Here is a 24,371-nt window from a genome sequence, read left to right as displayed (position 1 = left end):
ATTCATTTCAAGAATTGTGTAAACCCTTTTTATCAAACACTTCATTATCGTTGTCACTTTGTTCTGTGCCACTGAAGGAACACACACACACACACACACACACACACACACACACACACACACACATTGAAGGGACAGTTCACCCAAAAATAAAAATTCTGTCATCATTTACTCACCCTCGAGTTGTTCCAAATCTGTATAAATTTCTTTGTTTGATGAATACAGAGCAAGATATTTGGAAAAATGCTTGTAACCAAACAGTTCTTGGCCCCCATTGACTACCATAGTAGGAAAAATTACAATGTTAGTTAAAAGTGACCCAGAACTGTTTGCTTTCCTACATTCTTCAAAATATCTTCTTTTGTGTTCAACAGAACAAATACATTTATAAAGCAATTTTTCCTGCTATAGTCAATGGTGACCAAGAATTGTTTAGTTACAAGGATTCTTCAAAACATCTTCTTTTGTGTTCAACAGAACAAAGAAATTTATACAGGTTTGGAACAACTTGAGGGTGAGTAAATGAAGACAGAATTTAAATTTTTGGGAGAACTATACCTTTAAGGTAGATTATATGTAATGATTTTCTTGCAAAATCGTGTTTATGTTATCTACATTTAGGGACAATCGATGGCAAGGAATTCTGAAGATTCATAAAATGCACCACTGTGGTTAAAAAAGATGACAGAAGCGAATACAGGAAACAGCTCAATTTCCCACTATAAAAGGTATTTTTTTACTACTAAACCAATATAAAACTGAATGCAAGAAATACTCTACAATTAACTTCAATCCTTCAGAATGATCTTACGTCCCCTTCAAATCAGCAACTTACTGTTCGTTTTCACTGTAAAGCTTTCCGATGGCCCACGCAACAATTATCGGACACGGTATACCTGCAAGAGAGAGAAGATTGCGTTCATTCACAAATCTCCCACTAATCACACTGCAAATTGCAGAAACAGGTGCCAGCTAAAGATACAATTTCTTGGCTGAAAAGGTGATTGCTTATAGAATACTGCAACTTAAAGAAAACTGCGTTGGCCAAGTGTTTGCGTGAGGAGATGCCATAATAAACTAAATTGCTGCGTGTATTTTGCCGACAGCACAACAAACATCAATTGAGCAGGTCAGGAGAACACAGAGCAGGTGTCATTTTGAGCTCAAGCTGTTTTGCTCATGCTTCAAGTATTGTATTTGTGCTCTAGGGTGTGCGATCGCAGTTATTTGGTAAATGTGATTTCCACAAAGCGTGTGTGGAATGTTTTGATGACAATGATTCCTTCACCCCAAATAGACAGGTGACAAGAAATCTATGAGACGTCACACGGAGGAGCCGATAAACTATCTGCTTGGCCCATGAAAAAGGAGATTTTCCAACCTGGAATGCTAAACAGACTCAAAGATGATGAACAGACTCTCAACACAACACATATTGAGCCAGGAAGATTGACACAAAATCATTGGAGGCTATTTCATAACAAAATTAATCTTCTAATATGCAGCTGATGCTATCGCTAACAGACTTGAAGATCTCATAACCATACCGAAGGCATTCTGTCTTTGCTTTACACCACACAGATGGTTCATTTCTACCTCAGTTATCACTGGGAACCTGTGGTGTGGGTCTTCAATGCTAGGATACGTTTATGGTGCCTTTGCCTCCTTTTTGAAAGCTACAGTTCTGATGACAGAATATTGTTTGGGGGACGATTTAGTTACCATGGCAAATTTCTCAAAAGTAACAACTACCAGACAGAAATGACATGCAGCTTTTAAATGACATGAGAGTGAAAAAATAAACAGTATTCTTATTCTTTGGGTGAACTATTTAATATGTATTAAACATCAATTTCTTTTCAAAATACATTTTAAATCAATGGCGCCAGCCCACTGAAGTGAAAATTTCTTGACTAGCCTACAGTATGATTTTTTTCTCAGGTCACAGCATGAGCTGAATATAATAAATGTCCCTGCTGTCGACCCTGAACAACCCCCACAATCCTTTGTTTAGGCACACATACAGAGAATGTTGTGAATATCAAAGACAGTTTCAAGTGGTGTGACATTTTGTCCTTTCAATAATACATTACTGTAAATATTTTCGTGTATACTCTTCAATACTTTGCCCTACAGTCAAATGCTTAGTGACTTAATTAAATCTGCACCCGACTCTTCAAGCATCACTCGAAAAACTGCTTTCACACTTAATTGCTTTCGTTGCCTAAGAGAGCGAAACTTTTTTATATGCTTTTATATGCTTTATATGCTTACAAACGTCATTGTGAGTGTGATGAGTTAAAATAGTGTGATTAAAATTGGAAACATGTTTTCAATAATGGCTGTAATTACCATGAGCTGTATGACATGACAAGTTTGATATTTCAGCTCAGTGCAATCAAAAACAGAAGCAATTAATCTCTGCATCTAGATATATGTGGCATCGTTGTGGGAAGCAAACAAATGCGCATAAAACACAGTAATTATGTCACTGCCATTCATTACTGTCCTCATAGTAATGTTGCAACCACTAAAACCTTTTTTTTGCATTTAGTATATTGGTTACAGCTTTCTAAATGTGAAGGACTTAACCAATAGATACTACATCACACAAATAATTGACGCTCTTAAATTCTAATTGAGTAATTTCTGGGATTACTCATGAAAAAGTAAATATATTAAATATTAATATTAAAAAGATGGTTAAGAATTTTTTTTATAATTTTTTTATTCACGTGCCCAATTACAGGTATTTACTTGCAGTCCTTAATAGAAAAATACATTTGAATGGGTAAATGCTACACTTGTTACATTTTTACATTGTGACTTCTGAGAGAAGTTGAATGTGCAGTGAATAAAGAAAATTTAGTTTGCCTAATGATTAGTCAAGTTTTTTAAAGATTCCTAAAATATTTGTTTTCTCTTTATTATTATAGTAATATTTATATACAATAATATTCATAATTTATCTAAGTGTCATAAAAAAGAAGAAAATTGTACCTTTTACCATTGCTGGGGTTGGTACCTTTCAGGGTTCATTTATGCAGCTCCACAAGTACACAAAACATAATATGTCTAATCCTTTTGGATACATAATTGTACCCTAAAGTACAATTACCTCACTTACTCACCTTTAAAGGTTCAGTGAAATATAGTATACACCTAACACCTTTAAAGATACACAACAGGCCCCCTTGGTAAATTTTTTAAATGTTTTGTATACCTGTAGAGGTACAGAAAATGACTCCAGCCTTTCTTCTGACAGTGTATATGTGCTTTTTTAACATAAAGTGTTAAATTTGCTAAATTTTTAATGATTATAAAAATACACAGTATTTTGTTTTCTATAAGCAGAATAACATTTTCCCCTTGATGTTTTAGATCAAAATATAACACACAAAGAATCTGTTTCAATGAATCAAAAACTTGCGTTCAAAAACGCTTAGCAAAGCACATTCAAATTCATTCGAACTTTCAGATCTGCAGCTAATGGAAACGCCAGCTGATTATGTATTTTAAGACGTGCAGTGACAAGAGAAATCAACTCACACCATCCAATGAAGAGGAAGACCCATTTTCGGAGCTTGTCTGTGGAATATGTCATCACAATGGCTGTGTGGAGATAACAGCCCTCCACAAACATCCAGAAGAAATTGGTCACCACAAAGTAATTATAGATTGTTGTTATGAGGCGACACCAGGGCTATAGAGAAAGAAGAAAGAATGTTAATTGGTGAGAGCCCATTGAACATTTAGGATTCGGCAAATATTTTATACAAAGTTTCAAAAAATCTACGCAACTGCCAAGACGTGACAATTTTGAAAAGTTTTATAAGGTGCTAATTGTAACAAAGAGTAATCCAGGCAGGAAGCGGATCCACATGCAGTAGCAGATTTATTAAACATAAGATAAAGTAACAAACTAACAAAAAAATTAGGAAACAAGGAACTAAGTACTCAAACAACAGGGACACCAAAGCAACATGAAATAACGACTTACACTAGACAACTAATACACAAGGGCTTAAATACAGAGAACTTAACTCAATGACAAGGCACACCTGGGGAAGACTAATTAACACCAAAAACTACAACGGACTCAAAACACATGACACAGACAGGAAGTAACTATTTTCCAACATGACAGAGGAAACATTGACTGGGTTTGTGACAGAGCCCACCCCCCCCTTTAAGAGCGGCTTCCAGACGCTCACAAAAAGTCCAGGAGGGTGGTGGAGTGGGGGCGGTATGGAGGGCCAGGCCCATGAAGGGGAACAGGGCTAGGGCCGAGGAGCAGAGGCGCAGGCCAGTGGCCAGTGAAAGAAGGACAGTGGTCGCCATCTTGGATGAGGCTGGGAGCTCAGAAGCGGCCATCTTGGACGAGGCAGGGAGCTCAGAGGCGGCCATCTTGGACGAGGCATTCAGCAAAGGAGCGGCCATCTTGAACAAGGCATTTAGCACAGGAGAATTCAGAGAGGCCATCTTGGCTGAAGCGATGGGCAGAGGGGAGTCCAGGGCGACCATCTTGTCAGCAGCCTCTGGTGAAGATGAACAGTGCACAGACCAGACACACAGCAAGGCAGCAACCACCTGGAGGCTCTGGGCTGGTGGCCATCTTGTGAACGGGCTCTGGGCTGGCTGCCATCTTGTGAACGGACTCTGGGTTGGCGGCCATCTTGTAAACAGGTTCTGCCCCTTTGAAAAAAACAGCATATACTGAGTTAGGCATGTTTTGATGCTGGTTTGTGCCGGTTTAAGATGGTCACATGCTGGTTTAAGCAGGTCATGTGCTGTTTAAGATGGTCACGTGCTGGTTTAAACTGGTAACGTGCTGGTCAAAAACCAGCACAAACCAGCTTCAAAACATACCTAATCCAGCATATGCTGTTTTTTTCAACAGGGTGGGCTGGCGGCCATCTTGTGAACGGGTTCTGGGCTGGCAGCCATCTTGCGAACAGGCTCTGGACTGGTGGCTACTGAAAGAGTGTTGTGTTCCTCCTCCACAACACCCACTGTAAATGCAGAGCCGCTCAGTTTCAATGCAAGATCTAGGTACTGGCTCAGATAGTCCCCCCTGAAAAAATATCATGAGGGAGACCCTCCTCCATCTTGGCTAAATGAGCCAGCTCTATGAAGTCACTCACGTAATCCTCAATGGGTCGATCTCCCTGCCTGTGTCGTTGGATTCATGACTGGTGGATGTTCACAAACAGCTGCTGGATCTGTATGGCGAAGTCTTCTGTACGGGCTGCACGAAGACAAATGGATGAGGATCCAAATGCAGCTTTATTGAAAGTGAAAAAAGTAAAAGTGCTATTTGTCAGTTATGGTGACCCATAACCGAAATGTGACCTCTTCATTTAACCCATCCAGTGAGTAGTGAACACACACACTGCAAGTTGTGAACACACACGACCGGAGCAGTGGGCAGCTATCACTGCAGCGCCCGGGGAGCAAACGGGGGTTAGGTGCCTTGCTCAAGGGCACGTCAATCGGTTACGAGGCCAACTCTCTAACCATTAGGCCACAAAACCAGAAAATATTGTTTTTTTTAAGATTAAATATGCTCTTTATATTAGTTGGAACCATAAAATGACTGGTTTATTGAAACATTGTAATTGTAAATTCTTGAAAAGATGTAATTATTTATTGTTAACATTTTGAATGTTGAATGAATGCAGATGTGCAAGAAAAAAATCTCTCTGCTTTCATTTTTTCCATGCAGTGCATGCAACCATGTTAATAAAGTTTATGTTAAGTATGTTGAAGATACTTGAATATTTTTAAATACATAAATATTTACCTTCCCCAGTATTGTTGCACTATAGGAATAGTGGTTTAAGCAAGGGAAATTTGTATAGTGCATTGTGTTGCATTCTTCTTGCACACAGCAGGTTTTTAAGAAAAAAAGTGACAAAGTAATGGGGGCCTGTGACCCCGTAGAGCTTTGGGTCTAGAAACGCCCTTGATCTGCCCCAGAAATCTTTCAAATAATTTTACAACATAACATTTTTTTTCAATACAGCTGGCACTATCATCTCTGATTGTACTTTTAAAAGGCCAATGAACTTGTCGAATGGCATGGCATGCCAGTCTCCGCCCCGTACATACGGGTATAAAAGGAAGATGGCGTGCCCATTCATTCACCTTTTGTTCTTCGGAACCTGCTAAGCTTAAATGCGGAGCACATTATCTCCTGATTATCTACTGGATTCTACGACACAGAGCAGCGGATTCGTCCTGGTGTGTGCGATTTCCCCTGGGCGTTTCGGTAGTGGGCCGAAGGTGTCTATTATAGCAAATTTCCTAAAATAGCTAAATTTCTCACAACGTGCACTTGTCGCCAGGCATGTCTCGCCGCTGTAATCTTGGATGTGACCGCCTCGTCCTCAAGTCTGACAGGTACCTGCATCACATGTCTGGGACACCAACATGTTGAAGTAGCGTTCATGGATACGGCACTGCGAGACATGTCTATCAAGGTATTGCGGTCACGGTTGGCTGTGTTCTTTTTGGGCACAGCCACAACATCATCTGCTTCCCGTTCTGTGGCGGCTGCCAAGCCGTCTGCAGCGGCGAGCGGAGATGGTGATATAGGGGTTCCCATGGACGTTAACCCGTTGCAGCAATGCCGCGGACCGTCCAGGCTCCGTTACGCTCACCTAACCTGTCTCCGATGGGCAGCAGTTGACCGTCCAATAGCGGATCCACACATCAGCGTGCAGAGGATGAGATTTCCGTCAAAGCATCGGATGGCGACTTTCTGGCATCAGACGCTGATGTCTCCCTGGAGCTCCCGGCTTCGGTCGGTCGAGCCCAGAACGAGTCTGCCACAGCCCTGCCACGTCCCACCTCAAGTCAGGCCCTTTTAGGGCCTGGCACACACTCTGTCTCTAAAAGAGCTTCCTTTCTCCGTCGAGCCTCAACTCGACGTTGCGTCATGCCAATCCCGCAGCCCTCAAGTTTGGTGCGTTGTGCAGCGAAGACTTAAGGCAGGTAAGTCAGCAGACCCGCTCGCCTCCCAAGGGTTCTGTCCCTGGTGAGACAGCCATTCTGCCAGCCACAGAACCTCGATGTTGCAGATCTCCCCGTTAGTTCCTCTGTCAAGGTGTCTGAGGCCTGGTCACAGCTCCCCAGCCCGTCGCGGTGGCTAGTAAGGACGATCCGTCTCGGCTACGCATTCCAGTTCGCCAGGCGCCCCCCCAAGTTTCGGGAAATTCTGCACCTCAGAGCGAAACGAGAATGCTCCCGTGCTTCAGGTCGAGGTAGCGATTGAGCCCGTCCCTCTGGCCGAGATGTCTTCATCATCCCTAAGAAAGGTCCAGACATGTCCTTTCTTCGGGCTGGAGTCCCGATCGGGCAGGTCTCGAGCTCGGCTGGGGTACTGTGTGCAATGGGCATGCAGTGTCGGGGCGCTGGACGGGACCCCGCCTGCAGTGGCATATCAATTGCCTAGAGTTGCTGGCTGCTTGGCTTGTTTTGAAGAGGTTCCTTCCTCTCATTCAGGGCAAGCACGTTCTGCGCATGGACAGCGCGGCTGCCGTCGCGTATGTCAACCACCAGGTGGTATTCGCTCACGGCAGATGTCGCAACTCACCTGACACCTCCTCCTCTGGAGTCAGCAGCTGGTGGAATCACTGCGGTCCACTTATATCCCGGGCGACCTCAACCAGACAGCCGACACGCTCTCTCGGCAGGTCACACTCTGTGGAGAGTGGCGACTCCATCCCTGCACCATCCAGCTCATTTGGGAGGACCTGTTGCCTCCCTGGACGAGGCCCCCCTCGGCACAGATGCCTTTGCGCACAGCTGGCCGCGGGACAAGCGGAAAATATGCCTTCCCCCCCAGTGAGCCTCCTTGCACAGGTCCTGGAGGTGTAGCCTCCTCGTGGGCAGAAATCTGCAGAGCTGCGGGTTGGGCTACACCCAATACATTCCCGAGGTTCTACAACCTTCCTGTAGAGCCAGTGTCTGCCCACGTCTTGCACACCAGGTAAGACCGACGGCCAGCTGGGCGTACGCCTGTGAAGTGCCTTCTCCCTGTCATCAGGTGAGTCAGTGCGCTGTTCCAGCTTCCCTACTTCCTAAGCACTTTCGAGCTTACGAGCCGGGCGGAGCTCGTAAGGCCTGGTTGGGGCCCAGCACTACTACTCCAATAAGATCTCCCCACTGGTGAGACCGTGTAGGTATTCCATGTATTGTCTCCCTACGGCAGATGTGGTCTCTGTAGCGTTCCCCCTCAGGCGAGGGGGTAGTGCTTCCCAGTGTTCCTTACGGTGCCGGGTGGCTATCTCGCCCCTAGAGTAGCAAAGGCCACTGCCTGTACGGCCGTTAGTAAGAGCCTATCGCCGTTATTCACGCAATTGATGCCTTACTACACCACTGACTCGCCCAGGCCAGTCAGTGTCGCTCCGCTGGAAGTCGTGACGTGGCGCAGCGCTGTGGCGTTTTGTATAGGAACCCCATTCTGTCGGGAGACAGACAGAAAGGGAACGTCTTGGTTAAATATGTAATGTCATGACAGAAATACAGGACGACCCAAGTGCGGTGAAATCCGAAGGAGTTTATTGAAAAAACAGGCAGCAGTCAATAGAACAAAACCCAACCGCGAACGTGCTGTCCACGGTGGTGAGAACTGGAGTCCCCGAAAGGATGAACACGGCGACTCGGGCTGAGGATAGGTCTCCGACAATAAGACGTGGAGGGAAGTGCCTGGGGACCTCACTCGGCCCGGGACCTGTGATGAGAATCTGGTGGTTTACCACGACCAGAAATGGAATCCGGACTCCGCCTGCGGGTAGCTGCCTGCGATGGGTAGAGGTGGTGGTGAACGCCAACGAGAGCTGCCGGGAAACGGGAAGACGGACGAGGTAACAGGAGAGAGAGAAACTTCACTTGACGAGACAAGACGGTATCCAAGACTATGACAAGACAAAGAGAACTAAACTTCTACAGACGAGCCGCAGCTACGTCTGGGGCAGTATGAAACTGGCTACAAACAAGCAACGGTCAGACAACAGACGAGAGACACTGAGGGAATATAAGGGAGAACATAAAGAGATGGAAAGGATTGGCAGGTGAGGGGTAATTACGGGAATGAGTGCTTAACGAGTAATGTGTCAACAGGCGTGTAGGTGCGGGGTGGAAAATCACCAGTGCGGGGAAGCCTAAGGAGACACGAGGGCGGGGTAAAAAACGCAGACACCGATCACGAGGTCAGCCAAAGGCTCTCCCCGTGCTCGACAACAACAACAACACAACCCACATGCAGAAAACACCCCGACCAAACCAAGACCATGACATGTAACCTCAGTTCCCTGTGTCCTTCATGCCACAACGCTTCGCCATCTGCTGCAGCGACCGAGAATGCCTCTCAGGTTCCTCAGCCCAAAGGTGAATGACTGGGCATGCCATCTTCCTTTTATACCCGTATGTACGGGGTGGAGACTGGCATGCCATGCCATTCGCCAAGTTCATTGGCCTTTTAAAAGTACAACCAGAGATGATAGGTTCTCAAGATCAAACCCCACTCTGTCGGTTCGACACAACGTCTCGTTCCCTACATCAGGGAAGTGAGGTTAAATACGTAACCAAGACGTTTTCTCTTCTGAGGAAAAACATAATTGAAGCCTTTTTAGAAAATGGAAATCTTTTTTAAACCTTAAATATTTTTTTTCAAGAATGCAATTTACTGTATATTAAAAAGATACTTTGAGAAGGACAGGATGTGATTTAAGGAAAAAAAATCATCACCGTGGCTTAATTTTCAGTAACTTGTTTCATGTAATATGCAGTGTGAAAGCTTTCAATATGCAGCTTTGCTCAGGAATCATTTGTCAACACGATGAATGCAAATGTTATAAACCTGCTGATTCCCTCGCATGCTAATACGCTGATAAATAGTTTCAAAGTGTTTCCTACCTCATTGGTCTCATGGATGTTGTGGTCAATCAACTGAAGCAAAAACCACATTACATTCCTCAGAATGAACGTTGTAATTAAGTTCCAATGGATTATATTGCGAAGACATCGGATGCTCCTTGGAAGAAAAAAATCAGTGATTAGACAGTTTTAGCATTTGCAAATATGCAAACTCTAGGTTGTCAAAATAATTTCTGGGATGCTAGAGCTGGTTGGAAAATTAATTTTTAGACACACTGGAAATGAAAAAGCAACGATAAATGAACGAATATAATTCAGAGCTGAAATAATTATATTTCAAATTTCAATGCAACTTTAGAAAGGCTGTGTAAACTTTTGTAATGGACATAATCATTTTTAGGAATAAATGTGCATAGCCTGCTATGACAAACTTTCTTAAAGGAACAACACTTTTTCAATGGATTCAAGTAGTTCATTTACTCACCCTTTAGTCATTTCAAACCTGTATGACTTTCTTCTGCAGAATACAAAAGAAGATATTTTGATGAAAGTTGGTAACCGAACAGTACGGGCACCCATTCACTTCTATTGTATGGACACAAAACTAATGCAAGTGAATGGGTGCCAACATTCTTGAAAATATCTTCTTTTGTGTTCTGCGGAAGAAAGAGAGTCATACAAGTTTAAAATGTCAAGAGCATGAGTAAATTATGACAGAATTTTTTTTTTTCTTGGTGAACTATCCGTTTAAAGGGGGGATTTAACACTGTTTCATGCATTCTGACTTTACAATGTTAAACGTGCTGGCTTCTCATGCTTAACATGGTCAACTTGTCAAAAAACGAGTTGGACGTAATACGTAGTATTTCTGTGCTCAATTTAATCCCCTAAAGTTCGTATAGGTTTCGTAAAGTTTTTTTTAGAACATGAAAAACCGTTGTGTAACAACTTTTCTTAGTCCTTTAGCGAGCAATTCTCCCGGAAAAGCATACCCACGGCAAGGCGAAAGAAATAGCCCGCCCACATGTCAACTGATGACATAAAGATTGGCTTCGCTGTGGGCCTGCAGCTGCAGCTCGTTACTCTTGCGATAGTGAGAGAAGTTGAGGTGTGTTTGTTTGTTCACGGCATTTCAGTGATGGATGTTATATAAACGGTGGATATAACGCTGGAATTGGAGATCGTTTGAAACTGATAGATGGAGCGGTCCCAGCGCTAAAAGATGCCGGGTACGTGGTAAGTGAGACTAAGTCATATGTCTGTGTTTTGTCGGAAATCGGTGTGTACGTGCATAATATAAACAACACAAACTTATATTGAATCAAAACAGTTATGCAGGGATAATGCGATGATGTATTGTGTGCTCGTGATTTAGTTCCTCCCCCCGCACACCCCCAGGATGTCTTATGTTTTATGTTGTATCATTTTCGGAAATAATCATACAGCTGTATCTACAGTATCTTTTATAAATGTGATCAAACTAAATACTCTTCAAAGATACGAAGTATGCAATAATAATCCATAGGTACTTAAGATTAATATGAGATTGGCAGAAACTGCCCGTTCAACCGGACCTTTAAACTCTAACCCTAAGACATTACTCACACAGAACAGTGCAGAAACATCACAGATACACTTACCTTAAGCAAAGGAAGAGAATGAAAGCGATAACTAGAGCTCCAACAGATATACAGTGACCAAAGTAATTTATGATGAGAGCTATCTTATAGTGCATGGGGTACTTCCTCTGTAAAGAAGATAAATTCATTATTACCACATTACTTTTGCAAAGATTCAAAATTGCAAAACTATTGCTAAATACTATCAACTCCTTGTGTTTTCTTAACATATGGGATTTTATGATTATATATGACTCCAATTGTAGCACAAATCGATAGTTCCCTTTCTGTCGGTCTCTCGACGTTGTGTCGAACCGACAGAATGGGGTTTGTCTTGAGAACCTATCATCTTCTGAGTATTTAGAAAAGGCCAATGAAAATTGGCGAATGAAATTTGCATGCCGAGCTCCTCCCCGGATGTCCGAGGGAATAAGAGGGAAGCCGGCGTGCTCATTCACTCACCTTTTTTTCTTCAGAGCCTAAGCATCTGGTGAGCTTCTCTACGATCTGGATGATCTTTATTTCTGCTGGAATCTACGACGTGGACAGCGGATGGTCCCTTCCTGCAGTGACTCTCCCCTGGGCGTCTCGGCAGTTCCGGAGGTGTTCGAGCAAATTTCCTTTTCTAAAAGAGCAAATTTCTCCAGCGTGGCTTGTCCCGCTGTTCTCATGGGTGCAACACACTCATCGAGGAGGGGGACGGACACAATGCCTGCTTCCAGTACGCTGGGGCAGACGTTGTGGATACGTCCTGCCCGCACTGCGGGCGGTGACGATTCAGACGTTGCGTCACAGGTGGCTGTGTTCCCAGGGGACTCAGCCACCACCTCGTTTGCTCCCCGTTCCGTGGCGGCAGGACTACGGCCCTGCCGTCCGCTATGGCAAGCAGCGAGGGTGATATGAGGATTACTGTGAGCGATAATCCGCCAGCCACGGCTCACGGACCGTTCACACCTCATTTTGCTCGTCTGACCGTTCCCCAAAAAAGACGGTCCGCCGTCTTATTCCTCAATCACGTATTCGGACACGATGCGTGATGATGAGATTCTCTTGGGACACTCGTCGAGGAGAGGGACGGACACAATGCCTGCTTCCAGTACGCTGGGGCAGACGTTGTGGATACGTCCTGCCCGCACTGCGGGCGGTGACGATTCAGACGTTGCGTCACAGGTGGCTGTGTTCCCACGGGACTCAGCCACCACCTCGTTTGCTCCCCGTTCCGTGGCGGCAGGACTACGGCCCTGCCGTCCGCTATGGCAAGCAGCGAGGGTGATATGAGGATTACTGTGAGCGATAATCCGCCAGCCACGGCTCACGGACCGTTCACACCTCGTTTCGCTCGTCTGACCGTTCCCCAAAAAAAAAGGTCCGCCGTCTTATTCCTCAATCACGTATTCGGACACGATGCGTGATGATGAGAGTCTCTTGGGTGTAACACACTCATCGAGGAGGGGGACGGACACAATGCCTGCTTCCAGTACGCTGGGGCAGACGTTGTGGATACGTCCTGCCCGCACTGCGGGCGGTGACGATTCAGACGTTGCGTCACAGGTGGCTGTGTTCCCACGGGACTCAGCCACCACCTCGTTTGCTCCCCGTTCCGTGGCGGCAGGACTACGGCCCTGCCGTCCGCTATGGCAAGCAGCGAGGGTGATATGAGGATTACTGTGAGCGATAATCCGCCAGCCACGGCTCACGGACCGTTCACACCTCGTTTCGCTCGTCTGACCGTTCCCCAAAAAAAACGGTCCGCCGTCTTATTCCTCAATCACGTATTCGGACACGATGCGTGATGATGAGATTCTCTTGGGACACTCGTCGAGGAGAGGGACGGACACAATGCCTGCTTCCAGTACGCTGGGGCAGACGTTGTGGATACGTCCTGCCCGCACTGCGGGCGGTGACGATTCAGACGTTGCGTCACAGGTGGCTGTGTTCCCACGGGACTCAGCCACCACCTCGTTTGCTCCCCGTTCCGTGGCGGCAGGACTACGGCCCTGCCGTCCGCTATGGCAAGCAGCGAGGGTGATATGAGGATTACTGTGAGCGATAATCCGCCAGCCACGGCTCACGGACCGTTCACACCTCGTTTCGCTCGTCTGACCGTTCCCCAAAAAAAACGGTCCGCCGTCTTATTCCTCAATCACGTATTCGGACACGATGCGTGATGATGAGATTCTCTTGGGACACTCGTCGAGGAGAGGGACGGACACAATGCCTGCTTCCAGTACGCTGGGGCAGACGTTGTGGATACGTCCTGCCCGCACTGCGGGCGGTGACGATTCAGACGTTGCGTCACAGGTGGCTGTGTTCCCACGGGACTCAGCCACCACCTCGTTTGCTCCCCGTTCCGTGGCGGCAGGACTACGGCCCTGCCGTCCGCTATGGCAAGCAGCGAGGGTGATATGAGGATTACTGTGAGCGATAATCCGCCAGCCACGGCTCACGGACCGTTCACACCTCGTTTCGCTCGTCTGACCGTTCCCCAAAAAAAAAGGTCCGCCGTCTTATTCCTCAATCACGTATTCGGACACGATGCGTGATGATGAGATTCTCTTGGGACACTCGTCGAGGAGAGGGACGGACACAATGCCTGCTTCCAGTACGCTGGGGCAGACGTTGTGGATACGTCCTGCCCGCACTGCGGGCGGTGACGATTCAGACGTTGCGTCACAGGTGGCTGTGTTCCCACGGGACTCAGCCACCACCTCGTTTGCTCCCCGTTCCGTGGCGGCAGGACTACGGCCCTGCCGTCCGCTATGGCAAGCAGCGAGGGTGAGATGAGGATTACTGTGAGCGATAATCCGCCAGCCACGGCTCACGGACCGTTCACACCTCGTTTCGCTCGTCTGACCGTTCCCCAAAAAAAAACGGTCCGCCGTCTTATTCCTCAATCACGTATTCGGACACGATGCGTGATGATGAGATGTCTCTTGCAGCATCGGGGGGTGACGTACTGCCATCCGACTCCGACGATTCCTCGGGCTCCCTCCCTCGGGGGGTCGAGCCCAGGAAGAAGCGGACGTCGAAATGTCAGCCATGCTTTCCCGGGCCGCCGTGAGTGTTGGGTTGCAGTGCCCGCACTGCCTCTCCCGGCGCTCGCGGCTGGCTACATGGCGCCTCGGGTTTGAGCGCGGCTCCAAGCCGCGCCCGCCCCCAGTGCCGTGTTTACCGGAAGTGCATGAGGAACTTTGTAAGACCTGGAACGCCCCTTCCCGGCACGTTTCACGTCAAACAAAGTTCTGTCACCCTCTCTTCCCTCGAGGTTGAGACAGCTGGAGGATACGTCGGTGTCCCCCAGGTGGAGTATGCCGCCGCGGTGCACTCGTGCCCGTAGGTGGCGGCCACCTGGGGGGGCTCGACCTAGACTCCCGTCCAAAGCATGTGGTGTCTCGGCATCTCTGGTGTCGAGAGCTTACATTGCGGCGGACCAAGCTGCCTCCTCTCTCCACGCTATGGCTCCTGCCAGGCCAGGGCGTTGAGAGAGCTCCACGAGGGTAAGACCGACCCAGCGCTTATGCAGGAACTCCGCGCCGCCACCGACCTCGCTCTACGGGCGACCAAGGTGACCACGCGGGCCCTGGGTCGGACGATGTCCACACTTGTGGTCCATGAGAAACTCCTCTGGCCAATCCTTGCGCAGATGAGTAACGCTGAGAAGGTCCGCTTTCTCGACGTACCCGTCTCGCAAGGGGGGGCTGGTTGGTGTTACTGTCGAGCCGCAGCGGCCCCGCTCACCCCCCGCCCGTCGGGGGGGGCGCGAGACCCGCACGCGGCCTCCCCGGAGGGTTCTCGACAGTAAGAAGCAGTCCTCCGTGCCGCAACTCGGCCGCCTCGGCCGTCGAGTCCCGTGCACTGTCTGCTTCCCAGCAGCCCTGGTCCTCTTCAACGCCCTCCAGTGACCTGGAGGAGACAGCGAAGAGGAGACCATCGCCCCATCAGCAGCCGCGGGCAGCGGCTGTCATGGGATCACCTCAGGGGGATCGAGGCTACCATTGGGCCCGACCCCAGCCACAGCGCTGGTAGGTCGGATAGGGACGGTTCCTGCCCCGTCCCTCCATCTGCTGGCCCCCTCTGGGGGGCTGGCGCCCACTTACTCTCAAAAAGGAGAGTTTCCTCTCTCTCTGGGTTACCTCAGCCGCTCTCACCCTCTGCACGACGGTGAACGGCAAACTCGACGTTGCGTCATGGCAAAGCGCAATGTCGAGTATAAACACCAGCCCTCAGCACTCTCAGTCAGACAGTGCGTTGAGCTGCGCAGTCGCCAGGCAGGAAATATGGCAGAGCCGATCTCCTCCCCGGGGGGCCTCCCCTGGCAAGGAATCCGTACTGCTAGCCATCGAACCACCCTCCGCGGGGGCGATGAAGCAGATCGACCTCTAGTCCCCTGTCACAGTTCTGGGAGCCCCCAGACTGTCAGGCGGGCTGAGGAAGACGATCCGTCTCGGCTACGCGATTCAGTCGCTACACGTCCGCCCAAGTTCCGGGACGTCCTTTTACCTCAGGCAGAGGCAGGGATGCCCCCGTACTTCGGGCGGAGGTCGCCTCCCTTCTGGTGAAGGGAGCGATCGAGCCCGTCCCACCGGCCGAGGTGTTCAGCGGGTTTTACAGCCCGTACTTCATTGTCCCTAAGAAAGGCGGAGGGTTGCGCCCTATCTTGGGTCTGTGTGTTCTGAACAGGCACCTACACTAGCTGCCTTTCAGGATGGTCACGCAGAAGCGCATCCTGGCGTCCGTCAGGCGTCAGGACTGGTTCATGGCAATCGACCTGAAGGACGCGTACTTTCATGTCTCGATCCTCCCTCGACTTCGGCCGTTCCGACGGTTCGCGTTCGAGGGACGGGCATATCAGTACAGGGTCCTCCCCTTCGGTCTGTCCCTGTCTCCACGAGTCTTTACGAAGGTCGTGGAAGCCGCCCTCCTTCCCCGTTGGGAAGGAGGTGTGCGGGTACTAACTATCTCGACGACTGGCTCAAGTTTGGGCACACTCTCGAGATCTGTGGTGTACACACAGGGACCTGGTGCTCCGGCACCTAGATCGGTGGGGCCACAGGTCAACTGAGATAAGAGCAAGCTCTCCCCGGTGCAGAGCATCCTCTTTCTCGGTATGGAACTCGACTCTGTCCTCACGGGCGGCCCCGCTCACCCCCAGGGGGGGGCGCGAGGACTAGCGCGCCCGGTCAGTGTTGAACTGCCTGAGATCAGACAGTCAGCGGTCCCCCTGTAACAGGAGGCTCCTGGGATTCATGGCATCCTCGGCGGGGGTGGCCCCCCCTCGGGTCGATGCATATACGACCGCTCCAACACTGGCGGCAGAGTCAAGTTCCTTGGAGAGCGTGGCACACCGGCAGCAGGCGTTGGTCACACGCTTTTCTGCCGACACACCCTAAGGGGTGCCGTGTGCAACGGGCAAGCAGTGTCGGGGCGGTGGACGGGCCCCCGCCTGCGTTGGCATTCAACTGCCTAGAGTTGTGGGTTGTGCTACTTGCATTGAGGGACTTCCTCTCGTGCAGGGAAGCACGTGCTGGTCCGGTCGGACAGCACAGCTGCTGTGGCGTATTCTTCACTCACAGCAGCTAACATGACTCGCCCGACGCCTCCTCCTCTGGAGTCAGCAGGTGATCAGCTCCCTGCGAGCCACACACATCCCAGGCGTCCTGAACCAGACAGCCGATGTGCTCTCTCGTCAGTTGACGCCTTGCGGAGAGTGGCGACTCCCTCCCCGCGCAGCCGGCTCATTTGGGGGCAGTTTGGCCAGGCACAGGTGGTCCTGTTGCCTCCCCGAACTCCTCCCATTGTCCGCTTGGGTACTCCCTGTCCGAGGTACCCTCGGCACGGATGCCCTTGCGCACAGCTGGCCGCGGGACAAGCGGAAGTACGCTTCCCCCCAGTGAGCCTCATTGCACAGGGCCTGTGCAAGGCCAGGGAAGAGGAGCATCAAGTGGTACTAGTTACGCCCCTTCGGCCTAACCAGGACTTGGTTCTCGGAGCTGAGGCTCTGACAACAACTCCCCCCTGGCCGCTCCCCCTGGCGGACAGCTTCCCCAGGGGAAGGGGCACGTTACGGCATCCCAGGCAAAACCTGGTCTCCATGTCTGGACGGGACGAGGAGATCCTGAGTGACCCACCCCCGGTCCGGTTGGGACGTCACTCAGGCTAGGGCTTCGGCCACTGGGCGGCTATACGCCCATAGGTGGCGCCTCTTCTCGTCCTGGTGCTCTTCTCGGCGAGAAGACCCGCGGAGTTGCTCGGTCGGGTACGAGCTGTCCCGTCCTCAAGAGAGACGGGGGAGTAACCTCTCCCCCTCCACACTGGGAATGTATGTAGCCGCTACGGCCGCTCATCATGACCCAAGTGCTGGGTAGCCTCTGGGACAGCACGACCTGGTCATTAGGTTCCTAAGGGGCGCGAGAGGGTGACCACCTTACCCGCGCTCCGTACCCTCTTGCGACCTAGGTGGCGGGCCTCAAGAGGCCCCGCCCCCTTCGAGCCTCTCGGGGTTGCCGCTCTTTCTCAGTCTTGATAAAGACGGCTTTCCGCATGGCGCTCACCTCCAAGAGGGTAGGGGATCTACAAGCACCCTCCGTGTCCACAGATTGCCTAGAACTCGGGGCCGGGATTCTCACGTTATCTTGAGACCCCGCCCCGGCTACGTGCCCAAGGTTCCCACCACTCTCCCGAGAGACCAGGTGGTGAACCTGCAGGCGCTCCCCACCGGGGAGGAAGACCCAACCTATCCGTGTTGTGTCCAGTACGCGCACGGCGCCTCTACTTGGACCGCACGCAGAGCCCAGAAGCTCTGAGCAGCTCTTTGTCTGTTTCGGAGGTCAGCAGGAGGGCTGTCTCCAAACAGAGGCTGGCGCACTGGATCGTGGATGCCCTCGTTAGGGCATACCGATCTCTTTTCCTGCCCGTTGGGGGTGAGGCACACCCCTCGTGGCTGGCTCAGGGCGCCTCTCTGGCAGACATCTGCGGAGCTGCGGGTTGGGCTATGCCTAACAACTCCGTGAGGTTCTAATACCTACGCGCGGAACCGGTGTCAGCCCGCATCCTGGCAAGGTGTGGGACCGGCAGCCGGTAGGGCATACGCCTGCGGAAGCCCTTCCCCCTCCGGGGGGAGCAGTGGCGATCCCGCCTCACTTCTTTCCCCTCGGGTAAAGAACAGGCATTCCATCCATCACTAAGCACCCTTCCAGGGGACAGGCTGGGCAGAGCAGCCCTGCCCCCTTAGGCCGGGGAACAGTTGAGTTATCTCCCACATAGCTCTAACCGGACCTAGTGCTCCAGACGTGGTAACCCCCCCTCCGTGGGCTGTTCCGTCTGATGTATCCTCATGAATGGTTCCCACCTTGGCAACCCATGACCTCCCCAGGTGGACTCCCACCTTGCGGTTAACTCCTGCAGTCCGCACATTCCTCCCATGAGTTCTCCCCTGATGGTGAGACCATGTGGTGTCTCCACTAATTCCTCCCTACGGTAGGTAGTGGCCTCTGCAGCGTTTTTCCCCCAGGGGGAATAATGCTTACCCAGTGGCCCGTACGGTGCCGGGCGGCTTCTCGCCATTTAGAGAATTAGGCCTCCGCCCGTGACGGCCGGCGTTAGGGGGCTTCCCAACTTTTTGTGGAAAGCTCTGGGTCCCCCTTCCTCTCCACTGGAAGGTCATAATTTCGCGTTAGCGTGTTCGTCTGACTCGCCCAGGCCAGTCAACGTCGCTCCGCAGAGATTGTGACGCGGCTCAGTGCTGTGGCGTTTTCCATAGGAACCCCATTCTGTCGGTTCGACACAACGTCGAGAGACCGACAGAAAGGGAACGTCTTGGTTACGGATGTAACCTCGGTTCCCTGATGGAGGGAACGAGACGTTGTGTCCCTCATGCCACAACACTGGCCGCCCACCCCAGCGGTCGGGGGAGGATGCTTTAGGCTCCTCAGACCAAAGGTGAATGAATGAGCACGCCGGCTTCCCTCTTATACCCGGACATCCGGGGAGGAGCCCGGCATGCAAATTTCATTCGCCAATTTTCATTGGCCTTTTCTAAATACTCAGAAGATGATAGGTTCTCAAGACAAACCCCATTCTGTCGGTTCGACACAACGTCGAGAGACCGACAGAAAGGGAACCAAGGTTACATCAGTAACCAAGACGTTATTACTCACTGATCATTTTTTCCTTGCTTAGTGTAACACTTTATGGAGGCTTATAGTAGGGCTGTGTGGATTGAGAGTAATTTATATATTCCTCATGAAGTTAAAATGAGGTCACAAAAGTATAACACAAAATCAAAATGTCCTTTGCACAATGTTTGCATTAAGAAGTTATTTGAAGTGAAGTACGATTTTGAGTGATGCATGAGTAAACAATAGGGAGCTCAGTAAACAGGATAAGAGTTTACACCTACACAACATTTAATTCCGGTATAAATTGTGCAAATGTTGACTAGTTTCACTCATTAAATAGAGGTTACTTCATAACATGCCAGAAATCATGAAAAAAGACAATGTAACAGACTTAATTAATTGTTGTTGCGTAAAATAAATATGACTTTGAGGGCCTTTTTATATGATTTTGGTGAAACTTTTGCCTCAAACCCCTCCAACCCTGGTGTGTGCGCAACGTGATGGAAGGGGCGAGGCTCTTTCAAGCGGAAGTGGAGGCCCCTCCTGTTGTGAGGCCCACACAACAAACAAACAAAATACTGATTACAATAGCAAAAAGATCAAACAAATCTACCAACCTTTTCCTCCAAAATGGGCTCACAGTTGGAATAGTTACTCTTCAGTGCCCATGTGCCGTTCTCCAAGCACTCTCTATAAGCACTTCCTGTCAAAAATGAAAAGAGTTCCATTAGTTTTCAAAGCTTAAATAGGTGCCCATTTATGCGGTTCATCTCCACAATGCTTGACTGGCCAGTGGCCTAAATGGAACCATGTTCAAACAAGATAAAAGTAATACGTTTCCCTGCTAGAATTTTTCAGGTACCTTGGTTACTCAGACAATAGCAATAATAATTTTGTAAATGTTCAATTGATCCCAATTACAAGCAACGAAGACAGCGTATATACTATATAATATTTGGTTACTAATTTAAATAAACATAAAAAAAGTTGCTTTATTAAAACATCTTTAAAATGAGTGAAAAAAGCATGTTTATCTTGAAAAATATATAAATGATTCGGACAATAAATCACTAAATTTTTATCAATAAACTTCCATTATGCATTTATTTATTTTCTATATGAAACGACTTCATAACACTGACTCAGCTGACTAAAACTTTGGCACTATATGAAGTCTAAACCTTGCAGTTTAAAGTTGAACACCTTTTTGATGTGTTGCTTTTCTTTTGGCCATTTGAGCATGTAATCTAAATTTACAGAAAGGATTTACTTGGTTTCTTATTCCTGGGAGTGATTATGCATATCTGAAAAATGAAGTCTTACTTTGCCCTGGTTTTTTCCCTCTTATTTTTCCATTTTACGATACATTTTTATCTCCAATACTTCTTAACTTAATAAATTTAAAAAGTCTAAATCCATTTAATTCTCTGCATTGTGTTATTACATTAATTTTAACAGAAACACTTTACAGTTCATTACATCAGCTTTTCTAATGGTGACTTTTTTGTTTTTCGAAGGGTTACGGGATTGTAATAAACTTTTAAAGGAGTCGTAGGTTTGCTGGCTTGTTTGTGGGTAGAAAAGAAACACTTGTCAGGGGCTATAAAATCATTCTTTACATTTAGTGGACTAAAAAAAAAAATATTTCATGATGATTGTGCATATCAATAGCCTATTCAACCCACTGCATCAATTGTGCTGCTTTCAGTCAGTTAATTTAGTGTTATGGATTATTTTAAAGAATAAAGCAATAAAACATCAATGCATTTATTCATACCCTATACTGTATGTCAGTCAGTTTAAAGCCTTGAGCTTTCGACACAACTGCTCATGAAGGCATCAGTCACTCTGTTAGCTCAGAGAGTCATATTGATGCTTTGCTAGTTTAGATGTGAGCTTAAAAATGAACACATGACTAAAAACTCACACAGGCTTGTACCTTTCATTAACTGAAAAGAAAAAACAATATAAGCCAATTAAAACAACAACAGTAGGATGAAACGCCTCAACAAGAAAATATAAACACTTCTCTCAGAAATGCAAATCTAAGCAAGGATTTTCATTTTTTCTTTCCAGCTATGTTATATTTAAGAAAAGCCACCGAAGCAGAAACAGTGTAGTGTAGTGTACTGGACTGATGTAGGAGTGCTTGTATGGTTGGGGCTTTTCATTATTGTTCACAATTGCTCAATTATTGTTGTTTATGAAGTCGTCACTTTTTCTCCTGTAAAAAATGATTTCTGTCAGTCTGGAAATAGGATTTTTTTATGTGTACTTTGAAGACACTTCAAATATGGACAGTAGCTCACAACAGTTTTGTTCAGGCTTCATCTTTAGGGCTTAGATTTATGGTCAGGTCAAATACATTTACATTTATGCATTTGGCAGACGCTTTTATCCAAAGCGACTTACATTGCATTGCATTATACATTTGTTTCTGACTATGTGCAATCCCCTGGGATCGAACCCATGACCTTGTCATTGCTAGTGCCATTATATAACCGCTGAGCCACAGGAAAGCCACAAGAATAATAGGAATAATATCATACACTAAAAACACTGCAGAATAAACATAAATAATGAAAGATTTTTTACTTAAAATGACCTAAATCTTTCGAGCTACAAAGGTCTCACTAACCTTTATCCCGTGTATTTTTTCCTAAAGCCAGCATATTTTAAATTGGTTTCAGTGGGATTAGGTCTCAATAGCAGGGTTGCCATGACTATTGCTTTGTTGCCACAGCTTGATTTTTTGTTCAAAAGTTTGACCCGTTGTACAAATCTTTCCCTTTCACCCATATTTGACCAAAAATAGGATGGTAAAATGTCAGCATAGGAGGGGCTCTGGTAGGGAAACTGGCAGGATTACATAATTCACAACTGCAGCAATTTTCATACCAACGGTAACACATTGGCTCATCTTTAAACACTTAACAAAGTGAAGATGAAATCATACAGCATATACAAAAGCATTTTTCATCTAAAGGCAATTAGATTTTATTTATCACAAAGAATCAATTTATCAAAAGGGTATTTAATTCTGGAAAATCTAATTGCTCTCTGTACTCGCTAGCATGCCCTTGATTCCAGCAGTAGCATAAAACAATGCTACCTGGGAAATGGCAAATAAGTACAGTAAAGAGTGGAAACACGGAGACTTTATGGGGTTGGAGACTGAGAAACCAGAGACTGTATCACAACAGACTTTAAAAATAATATAAAAACACATTCCACTTGTGCCTTGTGTCTGAAATGGCTGCATAACAATGTTGGTTTTCATGACTATTATAAAAAATAAAGAGTAGTTTGATAAAAGTGTATACCAAAAATATACAGTAGTGTAGAAAAATATACCATATAGAAAATATACAGAATTGATTTATTTACAGAAATGTATGCAGTAGTATGATATGCAGCGAAGAATAGATGTGTATACTGTATATGTGGGGGTCTGTCAAATGAGTGTTACAGGCATCTGCCAGTATCCTCATTAGTGGCCCTGATGGCTTGGGAAAGTAGCTGCTCCTGAAACCTTCCATATCAGCCCCAGGCTGCGGATGCATAGAAAACATCACTGTTTGAGTAACTAGGTTTAAAATGATATTTCTGCCATTAGATTTATCCGACTCGTCTTCAGCAGATGTCCTGCAGGCTGGACACGTGTTGAGATGTTCTCAGGGCCACAGCTGCAGGACATACGGCACGAGGATGAAACTGGGACACGCAAAAAGTACCTGAGATTAATTGTTGTTACCTAGTGGGAATTTTTACTGGGTAGATCCCTGTGCCGTCTGCCATACTGCCATCTCCCCACCCCCACTGTCTGAACCAGTGAAACCCTCTCCCATCCTTCTAGCAGCCAAAAGTAAGGGATTAAGGATGCATGTGAAGTAAATCAATTCAATCATTTAATTAAACGTACTGGAATACAGTTTGAAAGAAATCCTCTGTCTGATAAAATATTTGTGTCGCCTTAAATTCTGTGTGCAGTCTAATCACTAGAGTATAACTTCGGATATGCTAACAGCCCTGTCACCACCGTGGGCGTGATCAACTGGGATTTAGTGAAAATCTATTTTCCTGACATTTATCCAGTCTGTTTATTTCCGCACCGGTAAACTTCTCATTAAATCACAATGGTTTGCTCAGGGTATGTCAGAACCTTACATGCGGTAAGGCACTATCCCCGAAACCCAGCGATGAGCAACTTCCAGAGCTGCAGCAGGGCTTCATCTTTCTGAAGGACAGTTCTATAAAACCAAAAAATAAAAAGCTAAACAGATTTTCATAATTTCTTACCATATTCTTGGCATCAGACCTGAAAGCTACTGTACAATGACTAACATTTTTTACTCGGTTTATAAATTCTAAGCCTCTCTTTAAGCTAAAGTTGCATTATGAGCGATTTACAGATGTTTTCATACATTGTTGTACTCTGCATTATATTCGTATTTAGTTAAGCTGCAAGGTCTGGATCACAGCTGTCATGACATGCTGGGGATTTTTAAACACGGTTCTTCCTGCACTAATGAAATATTAACTCTATTCATTCAACTTCAGTCAGAATTTTAACAGTCAAATCAACAGATAATCAAACTTAGCACAACACGTTTCTTTTGTTCTTGTTTTTCAATTTCATTTGTTTCTTAACCCTTGTGTGTTATTGTTACTCAGACAATGTAAGAAAAATTTAATGTTTACGTTATCCCAAATACAAACAGTATGTACATCATGGACACCATATATTTGTCAT

General features: G+C 47.3%; 1 protein-coding gene across 2 annotated transcripts in view; it reads right to left on the bottom strand.

The window, feature by feature from the left end:
• LOC130554579 (corticotropin-releasing factor receptor 2) overlaps nucleotides 1–24,371 on the bottom strand; it is a 60,598-nt gene that overhangs the window by 14,426 nt on the left and 21,801 nt on the right. Inside the window, exons 3-7 of one of the 2 annotated variants that reach the window (XM_057334333.1) lie at nucleotides 20,236–20,321; nucleotides 11,523–11,629; nucleotides 9,922–10,039; nucleotides 3,550–3,703; nucleotides 836–896 (exon numbers count right to left, since the gene is read on the bottom strand). In XM_057334333.1, the coding sequence (XP_057190316.1) occupies nucleotides 836–896; nucleotides 3,550–3,703; nucleotides 9,922–10,039; nucleotides 11,523–11,629; nucleotides 20,236–20,321 (526 nt within the window). The remainder of the gene's footprint in view (nucleotides 1–835; nucleotides 897–3,549; nucleotides 3,704–9,921; nucleotides 10,040–11,522; nucleotides 11,630–20,235; nucleotides 20,322–24,371) is intronic. The other variant, XM_057334332.1, reaches the window with a different exon arrangement.

Source organism: Triplophysa rosa, linkage group LG5 (genome assembly GCF_024868665.1).
Source record: "Triplophysa rosa linkage group LG5, Trosa_1v2, whole genome shotgun sequence".
Lineage (NCBI taxonomy): Eukaryota > Metazoa > Chordata > Actinopteri > Cypriniformes > Nemacheilidae > Triplophysa > Triplophysa rosa.
The sequence above is the reverse complement of the archived record's forward strand: the minus strand, read 5'-3'. Positions and strand labels throughout refer to the sequence as shown.